The sequence below is a fragment of the Thamnophis sirtalis genome, unplaced genomic scaffold (assembly GCF_051295495.1).
Source record: "Thamnophis sirtalis isolate CommonGarterSnake01/CBP01778 unplaced genomic scaffold, rThaSir2_p1.2 scaffold_15, whole genome shotgun sequence".
NCBI classification, from domain to species: Eukaryota; Metazoa; Chordata; class Lepidosauria; order Squamata; family Natricidae; genus Thamnophis; species Thamnophis sirtalis.
In genome coordinates, this window is record NW_028261395.1 from 22,647,318 (window position 1) to 22,667,188 (window position 19,871).

At 44.8% G+C, this 19,871-nt stretch overlaps 1 protein-coding gene across 1 annotated transcript; it reads left to right on the plus strand.

Annotated features, from left to right (window-relative positions):
• Positions 1 to 373: 373 nt before the first annotated feature.
• SNCG (synuclein gamma) lies at positions 374 to 14,345 on the plus strand. The gene is made up of 5 exons (XM_014073772.2): positions 374 to 635; positions 9,303 to 9,344; positions 9,875 to 10,002; positions 12,845 to 12,922; positions 13,929 to 14,345. Exons 1-5 carry the CDS (start codon positions 515 to 517, stop codon positions 13,941 to 13,943), a joined length of 384 nt encoding a protein of 127 aa, XP_013929247.2. The 5' UTR covers positions 374 to 514; the 3' UTR covers positions 13,944 to 14,345.
• Positions 14,346 to 19,871: the final 5,526 nt, after the last annotated feature.

Sequence of the window (19,871 nt, forward strand, 5' to 3'; positions counted from 1 at the left end):
TGGATGGTTTCTGGTCTTCTCTATCTGGCCCCTATCCCCCTTTCAGCTCCCATTTGCCTTCCAGGGGGGGGGGATGAAAAGCTTTGGGCAGCTAAAAGCTTCCTCTCCTGCTGCAAAGGTTTGTAGAATAGGTGACCTTGAGTAAGCATTGCAGCAGCTCTTTGAAGGACATCTAAACATCTTCTGTAGCTTTTCCAAACCAAGCCTCTTGCTTACCTTGGTACCCTCCTCCTCCTCCCCCCTCCCTTCTCTGCTGCTTCTCTCTCTAAAACCTTACAGGCAAATCCATGCCATTAATATTTCAGCATCAGGGTCTCGCAGGCATTGGCTGTCCTCTAATGTGTTGCCTCAATAAGAGAGCCAGGAGGGACGAGCCACTCACCCAGCCCTGCATCTGGCATTTGGCAGAGAAGTAAGAGCAGGAGTGATTCCAGGAGAAGAGGCTGCAGAGAGCAGGCAGAGAACTCCTATCAGCAACTGCTATTGCCAAGGCCAGCCAGCCAGCCGGGACACCATGGACGTCTTTAAAAAGGGCTTCTCCATCGCAAAGGAGGGAGTGGTGGCCGCAGCTGAGAAGACCAAGCAGGGAGTCACCGAAGCAGCCGAGAAGACCAAAGAAGGGGTGATGTACGTAGGTAGGTTGAAACCATCTCCCTTCTGCACAGGCAGCTGGCAGCTCTGCCTGGCAGGGAAGAAATCCGTGTCTGTGTGTGACCTTGGAGAGTGAGGCTCTTGAGATCAGGAGCAAGGAGAGGATGGGAGAAGATTCCCTTGTGAGAAAGAAAGAAAGGAAGGAAGGAAGGAGGGAAGGATGGAAGGAGTGGGGGAAGGAGGGAGGGAAGGAAAGTAGGAAGGATGGAGGGAGGGAGACAGGGAAGGGATGAAGGAAGGAAGAAGGAAAGGAAGGAAAGTGAGAAGGAGGGAGGGAGGCAGGGAAGGGATGAAGGAAGGAAGGAAGGAAGGAAGAAAGAAAGAGAGAGAGAGAGAGAAGGAAGGTGGGAAGGAGGGAGGCAAGAAAGGGAGGAGGGAAGGAAGGAAGGAGGGAAGGAAGGAAGGAAAGAAAGAAAGAAAGAAAGAAAGAAAGAAAGGGAAGGGAAGTGGGAAGGAGGGAAGGAAGGAAAGAAAGGGAAAGTAGGTGGGAAGGAGGGAGGCAAGAAAGGGACGAAGGAAGGAAAGAAAGAAGGGGAAGGAAGAAAGGAAGGTGGGTGGGAGGGAGGGAGGGAAGGGAGGGATGGAAGGAGGGAGGAAGGAAGGAAGGAAGGAAGGAAGGAAGGAAGGAAGGAAGGAAGGAAGTGCTTTCCCTGCTGAATGCCACATACTGATCCTCCCTCCCCCCTGGGTTCACCAATAGAGAACTATCAATATGGAATTTGTAATTCTGAATAATTTGAAGGCATCCTGTTAGGAAAGAGTAGTCTATACATGTCCTTTCCTCCTTCTCCTATGAAATTTACTCTGATGAAAACTCCAGTTTGACCTATTAGTTGCTCTGGGTTCCAGAGAAGTCTACAAAAGGGAGGGAGGGAGGGAGGGAGGGAGGGAGGGAGGGAGGGAGGGAGGGAGGGAAGGTTATGTGAGACCAATCTTTTCTGCCTTGGTTGGAGAATTGCTTTGGGGAAGAAAAGCTGGAGGCAAATAAAAGTTTGGTTGTGAATTTATTTATTTATTATTTTTACATTTATTTGCCACCCATTTCGTTGTAGGGCCACGCTAGGCACCTGGTGAATGGTGAGGCATCTTGGGCCTGGGCCACGTCCGGTAACCTTCCCCTTCCCCAAGAACTTTTTGTGAGAATAAACCACAAAAGGCACGAATTGAGGATCAAAGGATTTCTTTCAATATGACTTCTCAGCCTTCCCTTCTTCTTGCATTCGGACTCTTTGCAGTTCCCTGGCGGAGGGCGGGGGAGGAGGTGCGAATGCTCTCAGAGAGGTAAAATCTCTTTTGGCCGAGCCCCAGAAATTGAATGGCAAGATCAGTGAAGAGCTGCACCAAAAAATATGTACATCTATCCAGGCTCTGTGAAGGCAACAGACTCACTCTTCATTCCCTGCAAAGGGCAAGGAAGTGGAGAAGCTGTTCAGAGCATTGCCACAGTCTACATCTAAGAGAATATTGATTTTTTTCTCTCTCTTTACCTTGTCTTCTTTCCCCTCCCCCCTAACTACTTCAGTGTGCAATTCACCCATACGTTATTTTCCCCAGCATTGTTCCTTATTTTATGTCGGTCACCAAAATCGAGCTCCTAATAGAAATAACAAACAGCACTTATATACCACTTCACAGAGCTTTAGAGCCCTTTCTAAGCGGTTTACAGAGTCAGCCTATTGTCCCCAAACAATCTGAGTCCTCATTTTACCCACCTCGGAAGGATGGAAAGCTGAGTCAACCTTGAGCCGGTCAGGATCGAAGTTAACCATATTTGTACGCTTGAGCAATCCATTAGCCCTGCAGTGTCCTCTGACTTCTGGAGCTGAACAGAAACTGTTATTTAAAAAAAATACAGAATAAGGAAGTTGGAAGGGACCTTGGAGGTCTTCTAGTCCAACCCCCACCACCACCACCTGCCCAAGCAGGAGACCCTATACCATTCTGGACTGTCCAATCTCTTCTTGAAAACCTCCGGTGATGGAGCATCCACCACTTCTGTTTCCACTAATTAATTGAGGGATCCAATTTTGACATGGAAGTAGCCAAAACAACTCCTGCATCCAGCAAATGTGCCAGAATTATAAACTGCAGTTCATAGAGGCAATAAATCCTCCTCGGTCTTAATTCTGATACAAAGGGTCAACCAATGTTCCTTCTTCTAATAAATAACTATTTAAAGCCATCACTTTAGCTTGGGGACATCATCGGGCAGTTGCTTTAAAATAAATAAGTAATTGCATCACCTTTGAATCTCAAATCCTCTGTTTTTCTAGTGCACAAATTTTCATTCACGTCAAATCCAGAAACCTTGATAATCCTGCATCTGCCAATGAAAATGGCTTTTTCTTTAATTGCTATATGAACTCCTTCCTTCTTTTGTCTGCATTCCTCTTCCTTTTCCCTTCATTTCCTGGGCTGCGGTTGTATAATATTTTGAACATTTTTCTGTTCATAAATACAGAAAATTCCCCCCTCTCTTTCTTGTGACCTTCGCATTTCATCTCAGCATGGATAATTCCTGCTAAGCTTCCCCCCCCGCCCCCCCCAAAATCTTACAACTCATTAGCCTGGGAAATGAGCTTGCCGGGAAATATCAAAAGAAAAGCTTCAACATTTCTGCAGATATTCCCCTAAATTCAATTTCTCCCAAGACTGAGAGCTCAGCTTTAAAAGTTGGACCTGCAATGGACAAATTTTTGGAAAAGACAAAGAAAAGAAAGCAGGAAAAAAGGATGAAATTGTGTCATCTCTTTGCTGTCCTTCTAAAGCATGGCTATATCCCAACACATTCCCTTCATCTGAAAACAAATGCCCCCATCTTAAGGTAGGTAGCGAAAGGTTAAATAATAGGTAGCTCCACCCTTCTCTACTTCATGATTGTTCTGTTCTAGGCTTCTCCAAAAAGCACGAGGCAGAGTCCTGGTCCCGACAAAACCCCTTTTATTAAACGTGTGTCCACTTTTCCTGAAATCCTTCTCTAAATTGTAAACTGAAACTACCCACAGAATCTCTGCAACAAAGGTTGAAAGATGCTCAGCATCATGGATCACTGATAGACAGGAGGAAGACGTTGCCATTTCAGTAGCACAACCAACTCCTCTCTGTCCCACCAGTGGAAAAATATCAGCAACAAAAATCTGAAGCAGAATAAAGCAGGATTAATCAACTGAGCAGGGGGTTTCTTCGGCCCACCCTCTCTGGTTTTGCAGATTACATTGAGCCTGAGTTCAATGTGGAAAATCTGAATCTCTCATCTCCTGCTTAGCTTTGATTATTACATCCCTGAGAAAAACACAGCTAGGAAGGAATAAGGGAAGATTGTTCTCACTGAGGCTTCCCAAGAGCATGAAGCAAACTCCTTGTCCCGACAAAAATCCCTTTTATTAATTGACTGTGAATTCTGTCATTCACATCCAGCAAAGTCTTTCAAGGGTGGATTTACAGTCACAGACCTTATCTGGCTTGGAGAGCTGCCTGGCCGATATCTGCAAAACTTGGCCAGGAGTCTTGGAGAGTCACAAACCAATTAAACAAACTGTCTCCTGCAAACTCCACTCCCTTTCGCTCCACTTTTCTTTCCTCTGGGAGGGGCCATTCATCATCCACCTGTGGCCTTACTCCCAAGACGACCCTTGTTCTTTAGCTATTCCCTTTGTCTGGCAATTCTGCACATGGGCACACTGGGAACAGGCTCCAGCTGTTCTTCTGCCTCACTGCTGTCTGACTCCCTCTTTGCCTCTGATGCAGAGGCCTCATCCGAGTTTTCCTCAATCCCCAGGACTGGCCATGTTCCTCCCCAACCTCCTCACTGTCCGACTCTGCTGCCAGCTCCACTGGCCACCGGTGGGCCACAACACTGGGCCATGTGCTAGAGATGGGAACGTTTTAAAACCAAATTGGTTTTAAGCCATCCTTGGGTCTTAAACTGCTTATCGTTAATATATTCCCAAGGGCTCTCCTGATATAACAGTTTGATATTTTGCTGTCAGCTGTATTGGAGGCAGAAAATTGTTTAGGGAAACCGGAAATATTGAATTATCTGTATGCATCGTATTACTGTGTATGCTATTGTATGCATAGATGTATGAGTATCTACTTATGGTAAATTCCTATCACCTATAGTACATTTCTATTCTTTATATAGCCAGATTAAATGTACATGAAGACCCTCTTGGCACTCCAACCCCAAAACAGCACAAAGTGTTACTGAAGTTTGCAGATGGAGCGTTTGCAGGGAGTTGGTCCAATTAGGATGGCATGATGTTCTTATATCTTTTTTTCTTGAATTTTATTTTGGTGTTTTTGAGGGCTCTCTGTCATCATGAAGGATAAAGTCAACCACTTCCATGTTTAACAGAACAGTTTAATAGAATGACAAAGTTGGAAGGGACCTTGGAGGTCTTCTAGTCCAACCCCCTGCTCAGGGCAGGAGACCCTACATCAGTGTTTCTCAACCTTGGCAACTTGAAGATGTCTGGACTTCAAGTCCCAGAATTCCCCAGCCAGCATTCGCTGGCTGGGGAATTCTGGGACTTGAAGTCCAGACATCTTCAAGTTGCCAAGGTTGAGAAACACTGCCCTACATCATTCCAGGCAAACAGTTGTCCAGTCTCTGCTTAAAAACCTCCAGTGAGGGAGCACTCCCAACCTCTGGTGGCAAGTAGTTCCACTGGTTAATTGTCCCCACTGTCAGGAAGTTTCTCCTTAATTCCAGGTTGCTTCTCTCTTTGGTTAATTTCCATCCATTGCTTCTTGTCCTGCTTCTGGGGATTTGGAGAATAGGCTGACCTCCTCATTCTTCTTTGTGGCAGCCCCTCAAATATTGGAAGATGCTATCATGTCACCCCTGGTCCTTCTTTTCATTAGACTAAGCCAATCCAATTCCTGCAATCATTTTAGTCTCCAATCCCCTAATCTTCTTCGTTGCTCTTCTCCGCACTCTTTCCAGAGTCCCAACATCTTTTTTTGCATTGTGGCGGCCAAAACTACTGTAGACATTGTTGGATTTTGCTGGTTTCTCCTCATCCTATGCTTAATCCCGACTGTATTGGACAGGACCTGGGGCAACCCCAAGAGACTTTGCTGTTATCTTACAGCTCATCTCAGTCCTATATAACCAGTGTCTTCTCTCACATAGCTGCATGATTCAGGAGGGACAAGGCATGGTGGGTGCTCGTGGTTTGAGCCATCCTAAACCCTGCGGCCAATAACATTCTTCTCCCCAGCTCCACTGCTTATTTTGAAACCACACCCAACTCCTGCATTTAAGCTGATGCATCTTCTCGGAACATCAGGCAGCCTTCCAGCAATTGTGTTGGTTTGCTAGGCCTTGATGTGCTTCATCATGGTGGGTTGAGTAAACCACAATGACTGCGTCTGAAGATGGTACTAAGCCCCCCCCCTCAAAAAAATAGCATTTGGCTTAGTCTGTACTGGGCTGGATCCAAAAATGGTGTACTATTCTGTGAATATGTGTAGGTATGGCTGGCATGTGCATCCTGACCAGTTTCATCAAAGGCGATCAAAGCTGTATCCATTTTTTCTTCTTTGGATCTTCTGTGTTCCTCACGCTCCATTGAGTGAGTACAGAGGTTGGAGGATACTTCTGACATGGTCAAGAGATAAGAGGAGACACATTTGGCCTCTCTCCTCATTGGGTAGGAAATGTCACGAAGGTCCATCTTGTGAAATGTTCACCTGACAGATTCCTCAGGTGCAACCCGAGAACAGACAGTAGAACATCTTCCCTGAGCTTTAGATCAAGGGTCTCCAACCTTGGCAACTTTAAGACTTGTGGACTTCAACTACCAGAGTTCCTCAGAAAGCTGGCTGAGGAACTCTAGGAGTTAAAGTCCACAAGTCTTAAAGTTGCCAAGGTTGGAGACCCCTGCTTTAGATGATCCCCAACCTCATTGGCCTTTCAGAAGGCCTTAAAACCCTGGTTCTTTCCTGAGGCTTTAAGGAAGAATCCAGTTTCTTTATTTCTTTTCTCTGGATTGAAGATGGTTATTTAGTTTGACTTTTCTAAATTTTACACACATGCTTTTGCTGTGCTACATACCCAGAATGGTTTGAGTAGAAGGAGCAAATATTTACACACATGCTTTTGCTGTGCTACATACCCAGAATGGTTTGAGTAGAAGGAGCAAATATGTATATTTGCATAATAAATACATGAGGGGATGCCTAAATGTAATTAGACAGTTCTATCCAACTAAGGCTCAGTGGCTAAGATGCTGAGCTTGTCAATCAGAAAGGTCAGCAGTTCGGTAGTTTGAATCCTTAGCGCCACATAATGGAGTGAGCTCCCGTTACTTCTCCCAGCTTCTGCCAACCTAGCAGTTTGAAAGCAGATAAAAATGCAAGTAGAAAAATAGGGACCACCTTTGGTGGGAAGGTAACAACGTTTCATGTGCCTTCCGTGTTTAGTTATGCCGGCAACATGACCACGGAGACGTCTTCGGACAGCACTGGCTCTTCGGCTTTGAAACGGACACGAGCACCGTCTCCTAGAGTCAGGAACGACTATCACATATTGTGCAAGGGCAACCTATACCTTTATCTTATCTAACTATATTACAGTACTTGCTCACAGCAGAAATCCATTTCAGTTTGTTTTAAAAAAAATCTTTATCTGTGTTGAAATCATGACTATTTTAAAAAAAATGCTCCTATGCTGTTACTGTGGAATAAAGTTACAGAGCCGGATAAATTTGTACAGAAACTATTAGCAAAGGATAAATAAGCATGTTTGCAGCCTGATTAACGTTAGTTCTGATTCGTTTTTCCAGACTGAGAATTTAGCAGGCAGGTTCTTGGCCTGGCACCATTTCTCAAATCTGGCACTGTGCTTTGCAGTTCATTAGCAGGAAAGATCTCCCTGCCTTTTATGAGATGTTCGTCTCTATGTTCTCCTGCTTCTCCAGCCCCCCCCCCACTTCTCCACCCCGTGACTCCTCCTGTTGACTGTAAACAAGCCCCAATAATGTTGAGTCATTGCAACGAGAGAGAACAGTGGCAGGATCAAACAGATTGTACTGGCCAAGGACTCCAGCTTTGTCTGCTTCAATTAGAACAAAAAGAATCAGCCAACCAGAGACAATATTGAAGAGACGGGGGATTTAGAATAAGGAACTGGGAACTTCTGGCCACCTTCTCAGGCCTGAGAATCTGCAGAATCAAAAGAGATTTTGCACCAACGCCATGCCAGTCAGGCCAAGGGGAATGAACAGCCCCCACTTTCTGCTTGCTTTTTATCTGGATGGTGTTGATTGAGCCAAAAATCTTAGGCCAAGGATGGTTGCAGCCCCTCCTGATCTAAACTAAGCCAGATTTTTTAAAATATATATATTTGCAAGAATGGCAAGAATTTGACTGCAGTGCAGCACAGGTTTGCAAGGGAGCCATTTTGACATTCTCCTTGCTTTTCCTTCATCTTCTCCGTGGCATCTTTCCCAAACAATCGTTTAAAAAAAAAAAAAAAGAAAGCAAAAGAGAACGTGTGCCGTCTTCACAATCCTGTGAACCGAGGCAGAGATGCTAGAAGCAGAATCGCAGGCTCTCTACTAGAAGCTCTACAGCTTTAGACAAAGTCCGTAGGGTGACCCTGAATATTTCGCTTGCATGCACAAGGAGGAGAAAGAGAACAGACTGATTTGGGTGTGAGACAGCTTTACAGAGAGGAATTAGGAAAATAGGGGCACAGAAGACGGACATGGTGGTTTAGTGGCTAAGATGCCGAGCATGTCGATCAGAAAGGCCAGCTGTCGGGCGGTTCGAATCCTTAGCGCCACATATCAGAGTGAGCTCCCGTTACTTATCCCAGCTTCTGCCAACCTAGCAGTTTGAAAGCATGTAAAAATGGAAGTAGAAAAATAGGAACCACCTTTGGTGGGAAGGCAACAGCATTCCGTGCACCTTCGACGTTTAGTCATGCCAGCCACATGACCACAGAGACGTCTTTGGACAGCGCTGGCTCTTTGGCTTTGAAACAGAGATGAGCACTGCCCCCTAGAGCCGGGAACGACTAGCACACATTTACCTTTTTAGAGGAAGATGGCGATGTGTTTGCTTGCTCCTGTCTGATGGCCAGGGAGGCTAAGGATCCAAGATCTTTGCTCTTACCACCTTAGAGTTATTTACTTTAAATCAACTTCGGGGGAAATAACCCTTTGAGTAGAAAAATATTGTCTGCCACCACAGCTTCAAGTTGAGAAGTCATGTGTAATGTAGGCCATCCACCTCCTGGCTTTTTCTCCTTCCCCAGCAAGACTTTTTTTTTTTTTTTAAAGAGCTGAACCTGAAATCTGTTTTGTTTGTGGGTTTTGTATTTGAATGGATGCTCAACCGGCCATTTGTCTGAAGTGCAGCATTCATCTTGAAAGAAGGAAACGCAAGACCTTTTATCCTGTGACTCATTCTCTGCTAAGCTGCCCCAGCACTGCAAATCTTAATGGATGGTTTTTGAAAGCAAAACTAATCAATTGTTCTCTCTGTGTCCCTCTCCCTTCCTTTCTCCCTTTCTCTGTCTCTCTTCTGTCCTTTGTCCTCTCTCTCCTCTCCCTCTCTTCTGTCTCCTCTCTCTTTCCCTCTCCTGCCCTCCCTCCCCCCTTCTCTCTCTCCCTCTCCCTCTCCCTCTCTCTTCTTTACAGGCACAAAAACCAAAGAAGGAGTGGTGCACAGTGTCACTTCTGGTAAGAACTATACAAAGGTTGGCCTGGTGGAGTAGCTTCTGGGTTTTCTGTTTTGAATTAATGACATCCCCTCCTGTCTTTCTATACCCAGGCATGCAGAAGTGGTATTGAGGTCAACTCAATAACTTCTTCTGAGGGAAAGACCAGATGGTGTTCCCCAATACACTTGTATATCTTGTCCTTCATCTTCAGGGCTTTGCCATTGTATATTCTGAAAATAGGTGCAGACTTGACATATTCTTGGGGTGGGTGTAAATCCCCTTCAAAATTCCAGGAAGTACACAATGGGGGCTAAACAATCTGCCTCCATACGATTTTGGCCTTGTGGAGATCACAAAAGGAAAGCTGGTTTTTTCAATATTCCCAGACCTGGGTTGCAAAAATCCAAGGGAGACACGGATCTTCCTTTAAAAACTGACCTCTATTGAAAGATCCCAGATAATCTTAGTAGTTTCCAACCACTCCTGTAGAAGTGGATCTTCCACCTTCTCATAAGTCATCTTCTCAGTTTCTTTCTGCTTCAACTACAGTTGCTGAGAAGACCAAAGAACAGGCCAATCTCGTGGGAGACAGTGTGGTGTCCAGCGTAAACACAGTGGCGAAGCAAACAGTGGAAGGAGCAGAGACTGTTGTAACCAGCACTGGTCTGGTCAACAAGGTAGGTGTGATTTTTTTCCCACCAATGAGACCTTACCACGTTCATAACATTTTGCCTGTGAGACATGCCCAGTGCAGGGGGTGTTGATATTTGCTGGGGGAAACCATTCAGTTGAATGTTTTAAACTGTTCTGAGCCAGCCTTAGCAGAAGCAAGAAACAGACAGTCCCGAAAACCCCCTCTTTATTTACCTCCTGTGAATTAATGGCATTCACCCATCAAAAAGTCCAGGCAATAATCCTTCAAAGAGTTAACTGCAGTAACAGACGTTGTCAGTTCCTTGAGATAATTGCTGGGCTAGTTAGCAAAATCTTCAGAAATATGAACTGTTGTCTTCTACAACCACCATTCCCCTTTCCTTCTATTTATTCCCCAGCCAGGGAGGGGCCATACAAACTACCTGTATTCACACATGAGTTTCACCACAATGGCCATGCTGGTGTCTATGATCTTTTCTTCCTGCAAGACCAACATCTGGTGAACTACCTAAGAAGACCAGATACCTTATTGAACCTGCCCTTCTCAAAGTCACCAATGACCAAAGGGTTATTTTCACCCATCAAGAGCTGTAAAATAAGCAGTAGATACAGCAAATGTACCTTGAAAACAAGGAACAACAGAATATAGACATTCATTTAGTGAATATTTTGTTCATTTCAAAGACCCCCAGTGCAGCATCTCATTTCCTACAAAAGCCAATTACGCAGAATTGATAAGCACAACTGGAAGTCCACAAATATTTATGTGGAACATCAAGAAAAAAGAGAACCAGACCTTTTTACAACACAATGGTCTTTGATTTGGGGGTTTTGTTATTGTGAGGGAGCCAAGAATAATTTTCCTCCACAAAATGACAAACTATTTAGAGAAGGATCTCTGATCTCATAGGAGTTCTTTTAAAAAAATCTTCAAATTCATAATTTGGTATAGCTTTGTTTGGAAGTAGGATTCCATGCCCAGAACTGATCTTTTGGTTGGGTAGGGAATATTCTGAAAAATGAGATGATTCTAACACATTAGTCTGGTTGGCTTTGGGTCAACATTCTTGATTTTGAGAGTGGCTGAGTCCAAGTTTTGTGCCTCTCAATAGGTCAAAGTTGTCCAATTTATATTGGCTTGGGGAGAGAAGAAACACACAGCCCAACACGTCTTCTTCCTGTAATTGTGCTCCAGTTCTCAAGATGCTCCTTTCCTGCCTGCTTAAAAATAGAAGATGAGTCAGAGCATGAAGTCATGATGAGGGATGCAGATCCAAGAGAAACAAACAGAGGATGTGATTCTTAAGCCACCATTCATAATTAGAGATGCGCTTGAAGTTTTCCTCCAGGCCAAGGAAACAGGCAGACAATTGTTTGTATCTAAAATGTATGCTTGTCTCATTCATGGATAAATTGTTGGCGAGGAGGCAGGGCAGGGAGATGAAAGAGAAAAAGCTAAATCAATTCCTTTCCTAGTTTACCTTTCTAAATTTAAACAATTAACTCCATGTATCATAGCAGTCGCATGGGAAAGAAAATAATAATAATAATAAAAACAAACCAAGAAGGAATCAAGAGACCAGTGTGTATCCAAAGGAACAGCCGAAACCGAGTTTGAAGTTCAGCAAAGACAGGATGGAAGATTAGATTTGCATTTATTGTATGTCTGCACCAGAGAAAAACAAAACAGGACACTGTGTGATATAGCTAGGGGTGAGATTCAAAAATTTTAGCAACTGGTCCTCTGCCCAATTGCTGGGGAGGGGGCATGGTCATGGTGGGTGTGGCCTACTCAGCCTCTTGCACCATGGTGGGTGGGAGCATTTTCACCCTCCCCAGGCTCGGGAGCAGAGGTGGGTTCCTACCGGTTTGGCCAAGTAGGTAGTAACTTGGCTGGCCATGCCCGCAAACCAGTTCTATCAGTGGTGCCATAGGCACCGCCATCTTGTTTTTTACTACTGTGCATGCACGCATAGTGCGCATCAAGGGCACACACATGTGAAACACATCCCTGAGTGAACTGGCAGTTACAGAAGCCAGAATCCACCTCTGCTCCGGAGACTTTCCTCGAGCCTCTGGGAGGGTGAAAACGCTTCCCCAGGCTCCGGAAGCCTTTTCTAGATTTCCCATTTCTGGACTTCCAAAACTTCCGGGAGGCCCATTTTTCACCCTCCTTGAGCCACTGTGCGGGCCCTGCACTTACCTGGCATCCAAAACGGGCTGCATGAAGACTCCTGGGAGGGGCAAGGTGGGGTGGGTGGGGCCAGCCAGTCCTTGCAATTACCGGTTCAGCGAACCAGATGTAAAATTAGCATCCAGTTCATCCAAACCGGTCTGAACTGGCTGAATCCCACCCCTGGATATAGTAAATAATTATTCAACTTGAGCAAGCTTTTCAGTCTTTAAAGTCTATGTGCCTGGTCATTTTGGACAGAAGAACAGTCTTCATGGGTCATCTCAGTCCAGCATTTTGTTCGGGTGTATGCACTCAACTGTTGCTGAGCAATCTGGGAACTGTAGTCCATACACATTTGGAAGGTGGTTTTTCAAGAAGCAACTGGACTTTCTGGTTTTTCTTTGAAGCTGTTTCGTGTCTCATCCAAGAAGCTTCTTCAGCATTGACTGGATGGGTGGGGAATCACCATCCAATCAGAGCTGAAGAAGCTTCTTGGATTGAGAAGCGAAACATCTTCAAAGTAAAACCAAAAAGTCCAGATGCCTCTTGAAAAAATACCTTTGGGACAACCATGACTGAGAATCTCCATAGACATTTACACATCTGGAAGCTAGCCAGAATGGGAAATCCTGGCTTCTGGTCTTTGTGGCATCTGATGATACTTTGGTCTGTTCTTGTGTGTTCTGTAGGAGGAGCTTCATCAAGATCAGCACCAAGACCAACCTGCTGGGTTTGGAGAAGAAGACATCCCGGTGGAAGCCACAGAGGTAAATCTCAGCTCGGCTAGCCCCAGAGTCTTTGATTCAGTGGGGACGAAGGGATGCCAGGAAGGGTAAAAAAAAAAAAACCAAGATCATAAATAAGTCCTCAAAACTCTACTTCCTGTTTGAGTTGATTAGCCTTTCTTTTCTCCATAAAGTGATGACAGAACTTTGCTCTACTAATTTTTATATCGAAATACTCCCTTCTTTTTTCCTCCCTTCCCCCACCATTTGTTCCCCAGCCCCAATTTCTAGACAATTTTGCTTTATTGGGTGACAATTAAGAGTTGAAAATAGATTTAAAAATTATTCTTCGGCTTCAGCCATTGATTATTTGTGACCCTCCAGATATAGTCCAATAACCCCCACACTAATTCAGTGGTCGACGGTTATTAAGTGAATCATTAATTAATGATATTGATTTAACTTAACATTAATAGTAAAGGCAAACGGCCACGGTGGCTCACTGGTTAAGACGCTGAACTTGTCGATCAGAAAGGTTGGCAGTTCTGCAGTTCGAATCCCTAGCACCGCATAATGGAGTAAGCTCCCGTTACTTGTCCCAGCTTCTGCCAACCTAGCAGTTCACAAGCACGTAAAAATGCAAGTAGAAAAATAGGAACCATCTTTGGTGGGAAGGTAACAGCGTTCCGTGCACCTTCGGCATTTAGTTATGCCGGCCACATGACCACAGAAACGTCTTCGGACAGCTCTGGCGCCTTGGCTTTGAAACAGAGATTAGCACCACCCTTTAGAGTTGGGAATGACTAACACATAAGTGCTAGGGGACCCTAACCCTAACCAAATCCCTAAAAAACTCGTTGGAATTTATACTAGAGGCTCTACTGGCCTCCAGTATAAACTCTATTCGAGTGGGTGGGTTTTTGGAAAGCTAAATTAACTTATTTTGTTGTTGTTTCTTCTCCTTCTCCTTCTTCTCCTTCTTCTTCTTCTTCTTCTTCTTCTTCTTCTTCTTCTTCTTTCTTCTTCTTCTTCTTCTTCTTCTTCTCAGATTGAAGGAAATTAAACTTCTTCACAACTTCTACTATATTATGAAAAGTGAGAAGACCAGGAAGAAATGCAGGCCTATTAGAGGATGCAACAGCAGGGAAATCTTTCCTAGTCCTAAGTTAACTTCATGCAGCATGACCAATGCTCGCTTATCTAATTCTCACCCATCCTAGCTGGGTGGCAAAACTCTTGATTGTACGTTTTAGGGCAATTCTATGCGTCTCTCTTTGTGTCTCCTTTGTGGCTTCCTTCTTTGCCCATCTTTGAGCCTTCCAAAGTGTGGTTTCAGAGCCATTTCACACCCTTGTGGTGGGAATCACTGATTCATGTCCTTTCGGCTCATTAACAGCAGCACTTGATTTCCCTAGAAAGGGTGGACTTTTTTTTTAGAGACAAAATAAAAACTTGTTTCAACTAAGCCCTTGTCTATCTATTGTTGTTGTTGTTGTTGTTATTTCATCAGGCTCAGGGATGGGTTCCAGCAGGCACTACTGCCGGTTCGCTTGTGTGCACACTTTGTTCGTGCACGCTTGATGCGCACTGCATGCACATGCACAGTACAATTAAAATTGTTCTGGGCATATGCAGAACTGAAAAAGAAGATGGCAGCACTGCCAGCGCCAATCAGAAAGCTGGTTCAGGGACATGGCAGGCCTGGGTCACAGTCTGTCAAGGGTGAATTTACAACCACAGACCTTATCAAGCTTGGAGAGCTGCCAGGTCGATATCTTCCAAACGCCAATCTGTAGCAGATAATACTTGGCAAGGGGCCTCTGAGAGTCACGAACAAATCTTCACTTTAATGAAGTGAACAAATTGTCTCCTGCAAACTCCACTCCCCTTTCGTTCCTCTTTATTCCCTATGGGAGGGGCCATTCACTGTCCACCAGTGCCTTTACTCCTGAATCGGCCCTTGTTCTTTAACTATTCCTTTCTACTGGCAGCTCTGCATATGCACACACTGGGAACAGGCTCCAGCTGTTCTTCTGCCCCACTGATCTCCAACTCCGAAGGCAGTTGATAACTGTCAGACAGCTCTGGCCTCATCTCTGACTCCAACTCAGAGCCCTCATCAGAGGCTTCCCGAGACTCCAGGATTGGCCCATGTTCCTCCCCAACCTCCTCACTATCTGAGTCTGCCACCAGCTCCACTGGCCACTGGTGGGCCACAACACGTATGGGGAAATGAAAAATAGTGTAAGGACCACTATTTCTGATATATATATTTTCCCAGAAATACAAAATACAGTTGCAATCACAACTCTTTTTTTTTTGCACATTTAATAAATTTCCTTTTAGCAATGTCACCATCCCCTAAATGAGCTGGTGATCCATGGACCACTGGTGGTCTGCAAGAAAATTTTGATGGTTCGCAGAAAAATTATTTGGATTTTTTATATTGCACTAAATCAGGGGTTCTCAAACTACGGCCCCTGGGCTGGATACGTGCAATGAATGCTTCTGTTGCTTCAGAGTTTCCCCCCTTGGGGTCTTTTTGCGTGAATTGAAGGGGAACAGAAATTCCGACATGGGGTCTGCTTCAGCCTCCTGATGGGGGGCTTTCAGTAAAGGCTGGAGGGAAGCGCCGCTGGTGGAGAAGAGCCGGAAGGCCTTGTTCCTGTAGGACTGTATCATGGCCTGGAACTGGCTGATCATCTCAGCCCACTGAGCCTCCAGGCTCCAGTACCTGGCTTTGCACTCCTGCAGGTCTTCTCTCTGCTTGGAAAGCCTATGCTCGTAGTCCTCAGTGAGGTGCTTCTGCTGAGCCTCCTTCTCGGTCAGATCCAATTTGAACTGAGCCAGCTGTTTTGCCAACTCCTTCTCCTGGTGGATGCTTAGTTCCAGAAATTACTTCCTGTTGGGGCCCTAAGGAACCCAGGCGGGCGGGCGAGGAGTGGCAAGTAGAGGTTGGCAAGGCGCCACTCAAAGTGAGTGACATCAAGTTGACCACACTCACCCAGTCACATGACCACCTAGCCACGCCCACCCAGCCAGTCATTAGGCAGATCATATTAGTAGTCCACAGGATTTAAAATTATGAATTTAGTGGTCTCAGAGGTCTGAAAGATTAGTGATCCCGCCCTAAATGACAGGAATGTCCTCTTTCCATCATTTCAAGATGCAGGCCTGCAGTTCATGCCCTTTTTATGATGATGTGACAACACACGCATTGTCACTTGCTCCCTCTGGGGAGGCCTGCAGCCAGAAGTGTTAGCTCAACACATTGGGAGAAAGCTGTAGTAAGGAAACTTCCTAAACAGCTTCATGGAAACTATTATTGCAGTCCAAATTTCCAGGCAGGAAGACGAACAGCAAACATTCATCTAAGGGTCGATGGAAAGGGAAGGTAATAAGAACAACCGGAAAAAGTCCTGTTTTTAGAAGGATGAGGTAGTCATTGTGAAAAAAATATAATTTTATGGTACTACCCCCAAAAAACTGGTGTTATTAGCCATCAAACCTCAAAAATACACTTTTCCCAAAAGGTTTCCACAATTTTTGCCAATACTGTACAACTGAGGCCTCAAAAATATTTAGTGTGTGTGTGTGAACTCCAGGAGAGGAGAAAAAAATCTCCTATAGGTCCTACCAATCCAACATTGTTAGTGACCGTATTTTCAGAGCCATCCAAGAACATGTCAACACATATAATATGACATAGGGCAAGTACATCACAGACAGAAATGCCCCCTTCCACTCAACTGTCCATCTTTCGCTAACATCAACTCAACTTGTCTGCTTCCTGATGTTTCAATGTCCAACAGATTTCTCCTTTGTTCTTACTTCGTATAATCCCCGACCTCCGGTCCTTCCGACGCACCCTAAAAAGTTGGCTTTTCCAGCAAGCCAGCCTGGCCTGAACAAAACAAAATAAATTTATTGAGCACTGTTAATTTTAATTCCAATTTTTTTTTAAAAAAATGTCATTGTCAATTTTAATTGGGTTTGGGATATTCTATTTAATTTTTTTTAAACTTTTGTATTATGTGTTTCTTTTAATGTTGTACGCCGCCCTGAGTCCTTGGGAGAAGGCCGGCATATAAATCTAATAAACCTAAACCTAAACCTAAACCTTACTGAACTCTCTTTGCTGCTGCTGCTACACGCATGTAAAGATGAAAATCTCCTGTCCATCCTAAGGTAAAGGTTTGCCTCGCACATATGTGCTAGTCATTTCCACTCTAAGGGGTGGTGCTCATCTCCGTTTCTAAGCCGAAGAGCCAGTGCTGTCCAAGAATGTCTCCGTGGTCATGTGTCCGGCATGACTAAACACCAAAAGCGCAAGGAACGCTGTTACCTTCCCACCAAAAGTGGTCCCTATTTTTCTACATGCATTTTTATGTGCTTTCGAACTGCTAGGTTGGCAGAAGCTGGGACAAGTAACGGGAGCTCACTCTGTTACGCGGCGTTAGGGCTTCGAACTGCCAAACTGCCAACCTTCTGGTGGACAAGCTCAGCATCAATCTGCTTCCCTCTGTCCATCCTACCTGAGCGCTAATAGTTTTATGGACCTATCCGTCAGGTTTTTCCATTTGTTGTCCAGTCGCTAAGTCGTGTCCGACCACAGCACACCTGGCCCCCCCAGAGTTTGCCTAAATTCATGTTCATTGTGTCCATGACTCTTTCTCACCATCTCATCCTCTCCCTCTGATGGTTTTGCCATTATCTATTTCTAATTTATCTTTCCTGTTTTTCTTTTTTAATATCTTAGCCTAGCCTACAGCCCTGGGAATTCATGGTGGCCTCCCCTTCAGCTGCAGAGATTCCTAGCCTGGGTCAGCTTCTTTTCTTTAAGCTTAACTGGGTGCTGGATGTCTAGGGAGGTTCTCAGTCATCCAGGTCCTGCTTGTCCCAAAGGTGCTTTTTCAGGAGGCAACTGGACTTTCTTTGTTTTTCCTTTGAAGATGTTTTGTTTCTCATCCAAGAAGCTTCTTCAGCTCTGACAGGATAGTGGGGAAATGAAGGATTTATATTCCTTGCAGACACCTGGACTTTTGCATCCTTTAGAGCAGTGATGGCTAACCTATTTGTTGTTGGGTGTCAAAAATGCAAGCACGTTGTGCATGTGATAGCATGCGTGTGTGCCGGCACCCATAATGCAAAGCATGCCTCCACATTCACATGCATGCACAACCCCCCCACCACACACACACACACACACGCACTGCACTGCTTGCCTCCAAGCTGAGCTTGGTATTTCCTCCCGGGGGCCAGGGAAGACCATTTTCGCCTTCCCCAGGCTGCAGGAAAGCCTCCGGCAACCGGAAATGGATCGTTTCTGAATTTCCAGTAGGCCCATCGGGCCTGTTTTTCGCCCTCCCCAGGCTCCTAAAACTTTCCTGAAGCTTGGGAGGGCGAAAATGGCCTCCCCCCAGCCCTCCCGAAGGCCAAAAATCATGAGTGCACGCATGCGCGCTGGAGCTGATGGTTTGCATGCCAGCAGAGATGACTCCGCGTGCCACCTGTGACATGCGTGCCATAGGTTCGCCATCATAGCTTTAGAGGGGCAATGAAACCACATGCAGGCGCAGCCATGAAGGCTCCACATTCATTTGCACCATTCAGGTGACCCTGAGGACAGAGATAAACCTCCAAGTGTTTCAAGGACCCCCTAAAAGGATGCAAATGACCATATGTCTGCAAGGAATATAAATCCTTCCGTTGCCCACCATCCAGTCAGACCTGAAGAAGCTTCTTGGATGAGAGGGCAAAACATCTTCAAAGACAAAACCAGAAAGCTCAGTTGCCTCTTGAAAAAGCTCCTTTGGGACAACTGGGTGCTACTATTTGGCTGGTTCTTCAACCAGGAGCTATTAATAGGAGTCTTTGTGTCAGTGTTTTGTATGGTTTATTTGTATTCAGGTGGAGTTAAGGATTGTTTTCTTAAAAAATCAACAATGTTATGAATGCAAAGCAGAGTGAATAGTCCGCTGGCCACATAGCATGTTTTCAAATACTGCTTGAACTTAGTGTGTGTATCAGGTGTATTCTCAGCCTTCCATCCTTCTGAGGTCGGTAAAATGAGGACCCAGATTGTTGGGACGGCAATAGGCTGACTCTGTGAACCACTTAGAGAGGGCTGGAAAGGACTATGAAGCGGTATATAAGTCTAAGTGCTGTTGCTATTCTGCAAAAAAAAAAAAATGTTTACCGTGAATCACTGATGTAAAATTGCCAGGAGACACTACACAATATTTTGCAAACAATCCAATTCCGTACAGATCCAAGCTTATGTTGTAGATGCCCCAATTTATGTCACCACCATATACTTTTCTAGCTTAAAAACTGTAACGTTCCAGCTCAGAATTCACAGCCTGCTTATTTTTGCTTAATTCTGTTTACCATGTTTATTTCATATCCCTTCTGAGAAGTTAACATGTCGGTGTGTGTGTGTGTGTGTGTGTGTGTGTGTTGTGTGTGTGTGTGTGTGTGTGTGTGTCCAATTCCCTTGAATCTGGCCTTCACGTAATGTTCAATTTCCAATCTCCGATGTCTGTTTTGCTCTTTTCTCCTCACTGAAATTCCAGCTCAAAAGACTGGAGCCATTAAAGGCCAGTCTGGTGCTGCATTAAATGGTGAGCAAGCATGCCTGATTTACCAGAATAAACCACTTGGGTAATGCAATTACCTAAGTCAATATTGGCAATGCTGCCGATGAAGCATAAAGACCATTGACCTAAGCTCAACAGAATTGGATGGGAATGGAGTAATAAAATAATATAAAGTGTTTATATTTTACTGAAATAGTCCCCTAGGGGGAGCTATACCACGTGGTAATGGCGGAGAGAAGGAATATGTAAATACTTGAGAGGAGAACAATGAACTGTAAGAGGAGTGGCTATGAATTGAGCGGGAAAAATGTGATTGCTTGATTGGCCAGAAGGATGCCAAGGGCTAATTGGTTTAAAATTGTATTCCCAAATAAGGTAAAAGATAGGGTAAT

Excerpts from the sequence above, each read along its gene's own strand:
- SNCG (XM_014073772.2), top strand. The coding sequence starts at position 515 with ATGGACGTCTTTAAAAAGGGCTTCTCCATCGCAAAGGAGGGAGTGGTG. Across the intron at positions 9,345-9,874 it reads GGTGCACAGTGTCACTTCTG|TTGCTGAGAAGACCAAAGAA; the intron begins GTAAGAACTATA and ends CTTCAACTACAG. Across the intron at positions 10,003-12,844 it reads GCACTGGTCTGGTCAACAAG|GAGGAGCTTCATCAAGATCA; the intron begins GTAGGTGTGATT and ends TGTGTTCTGTAG.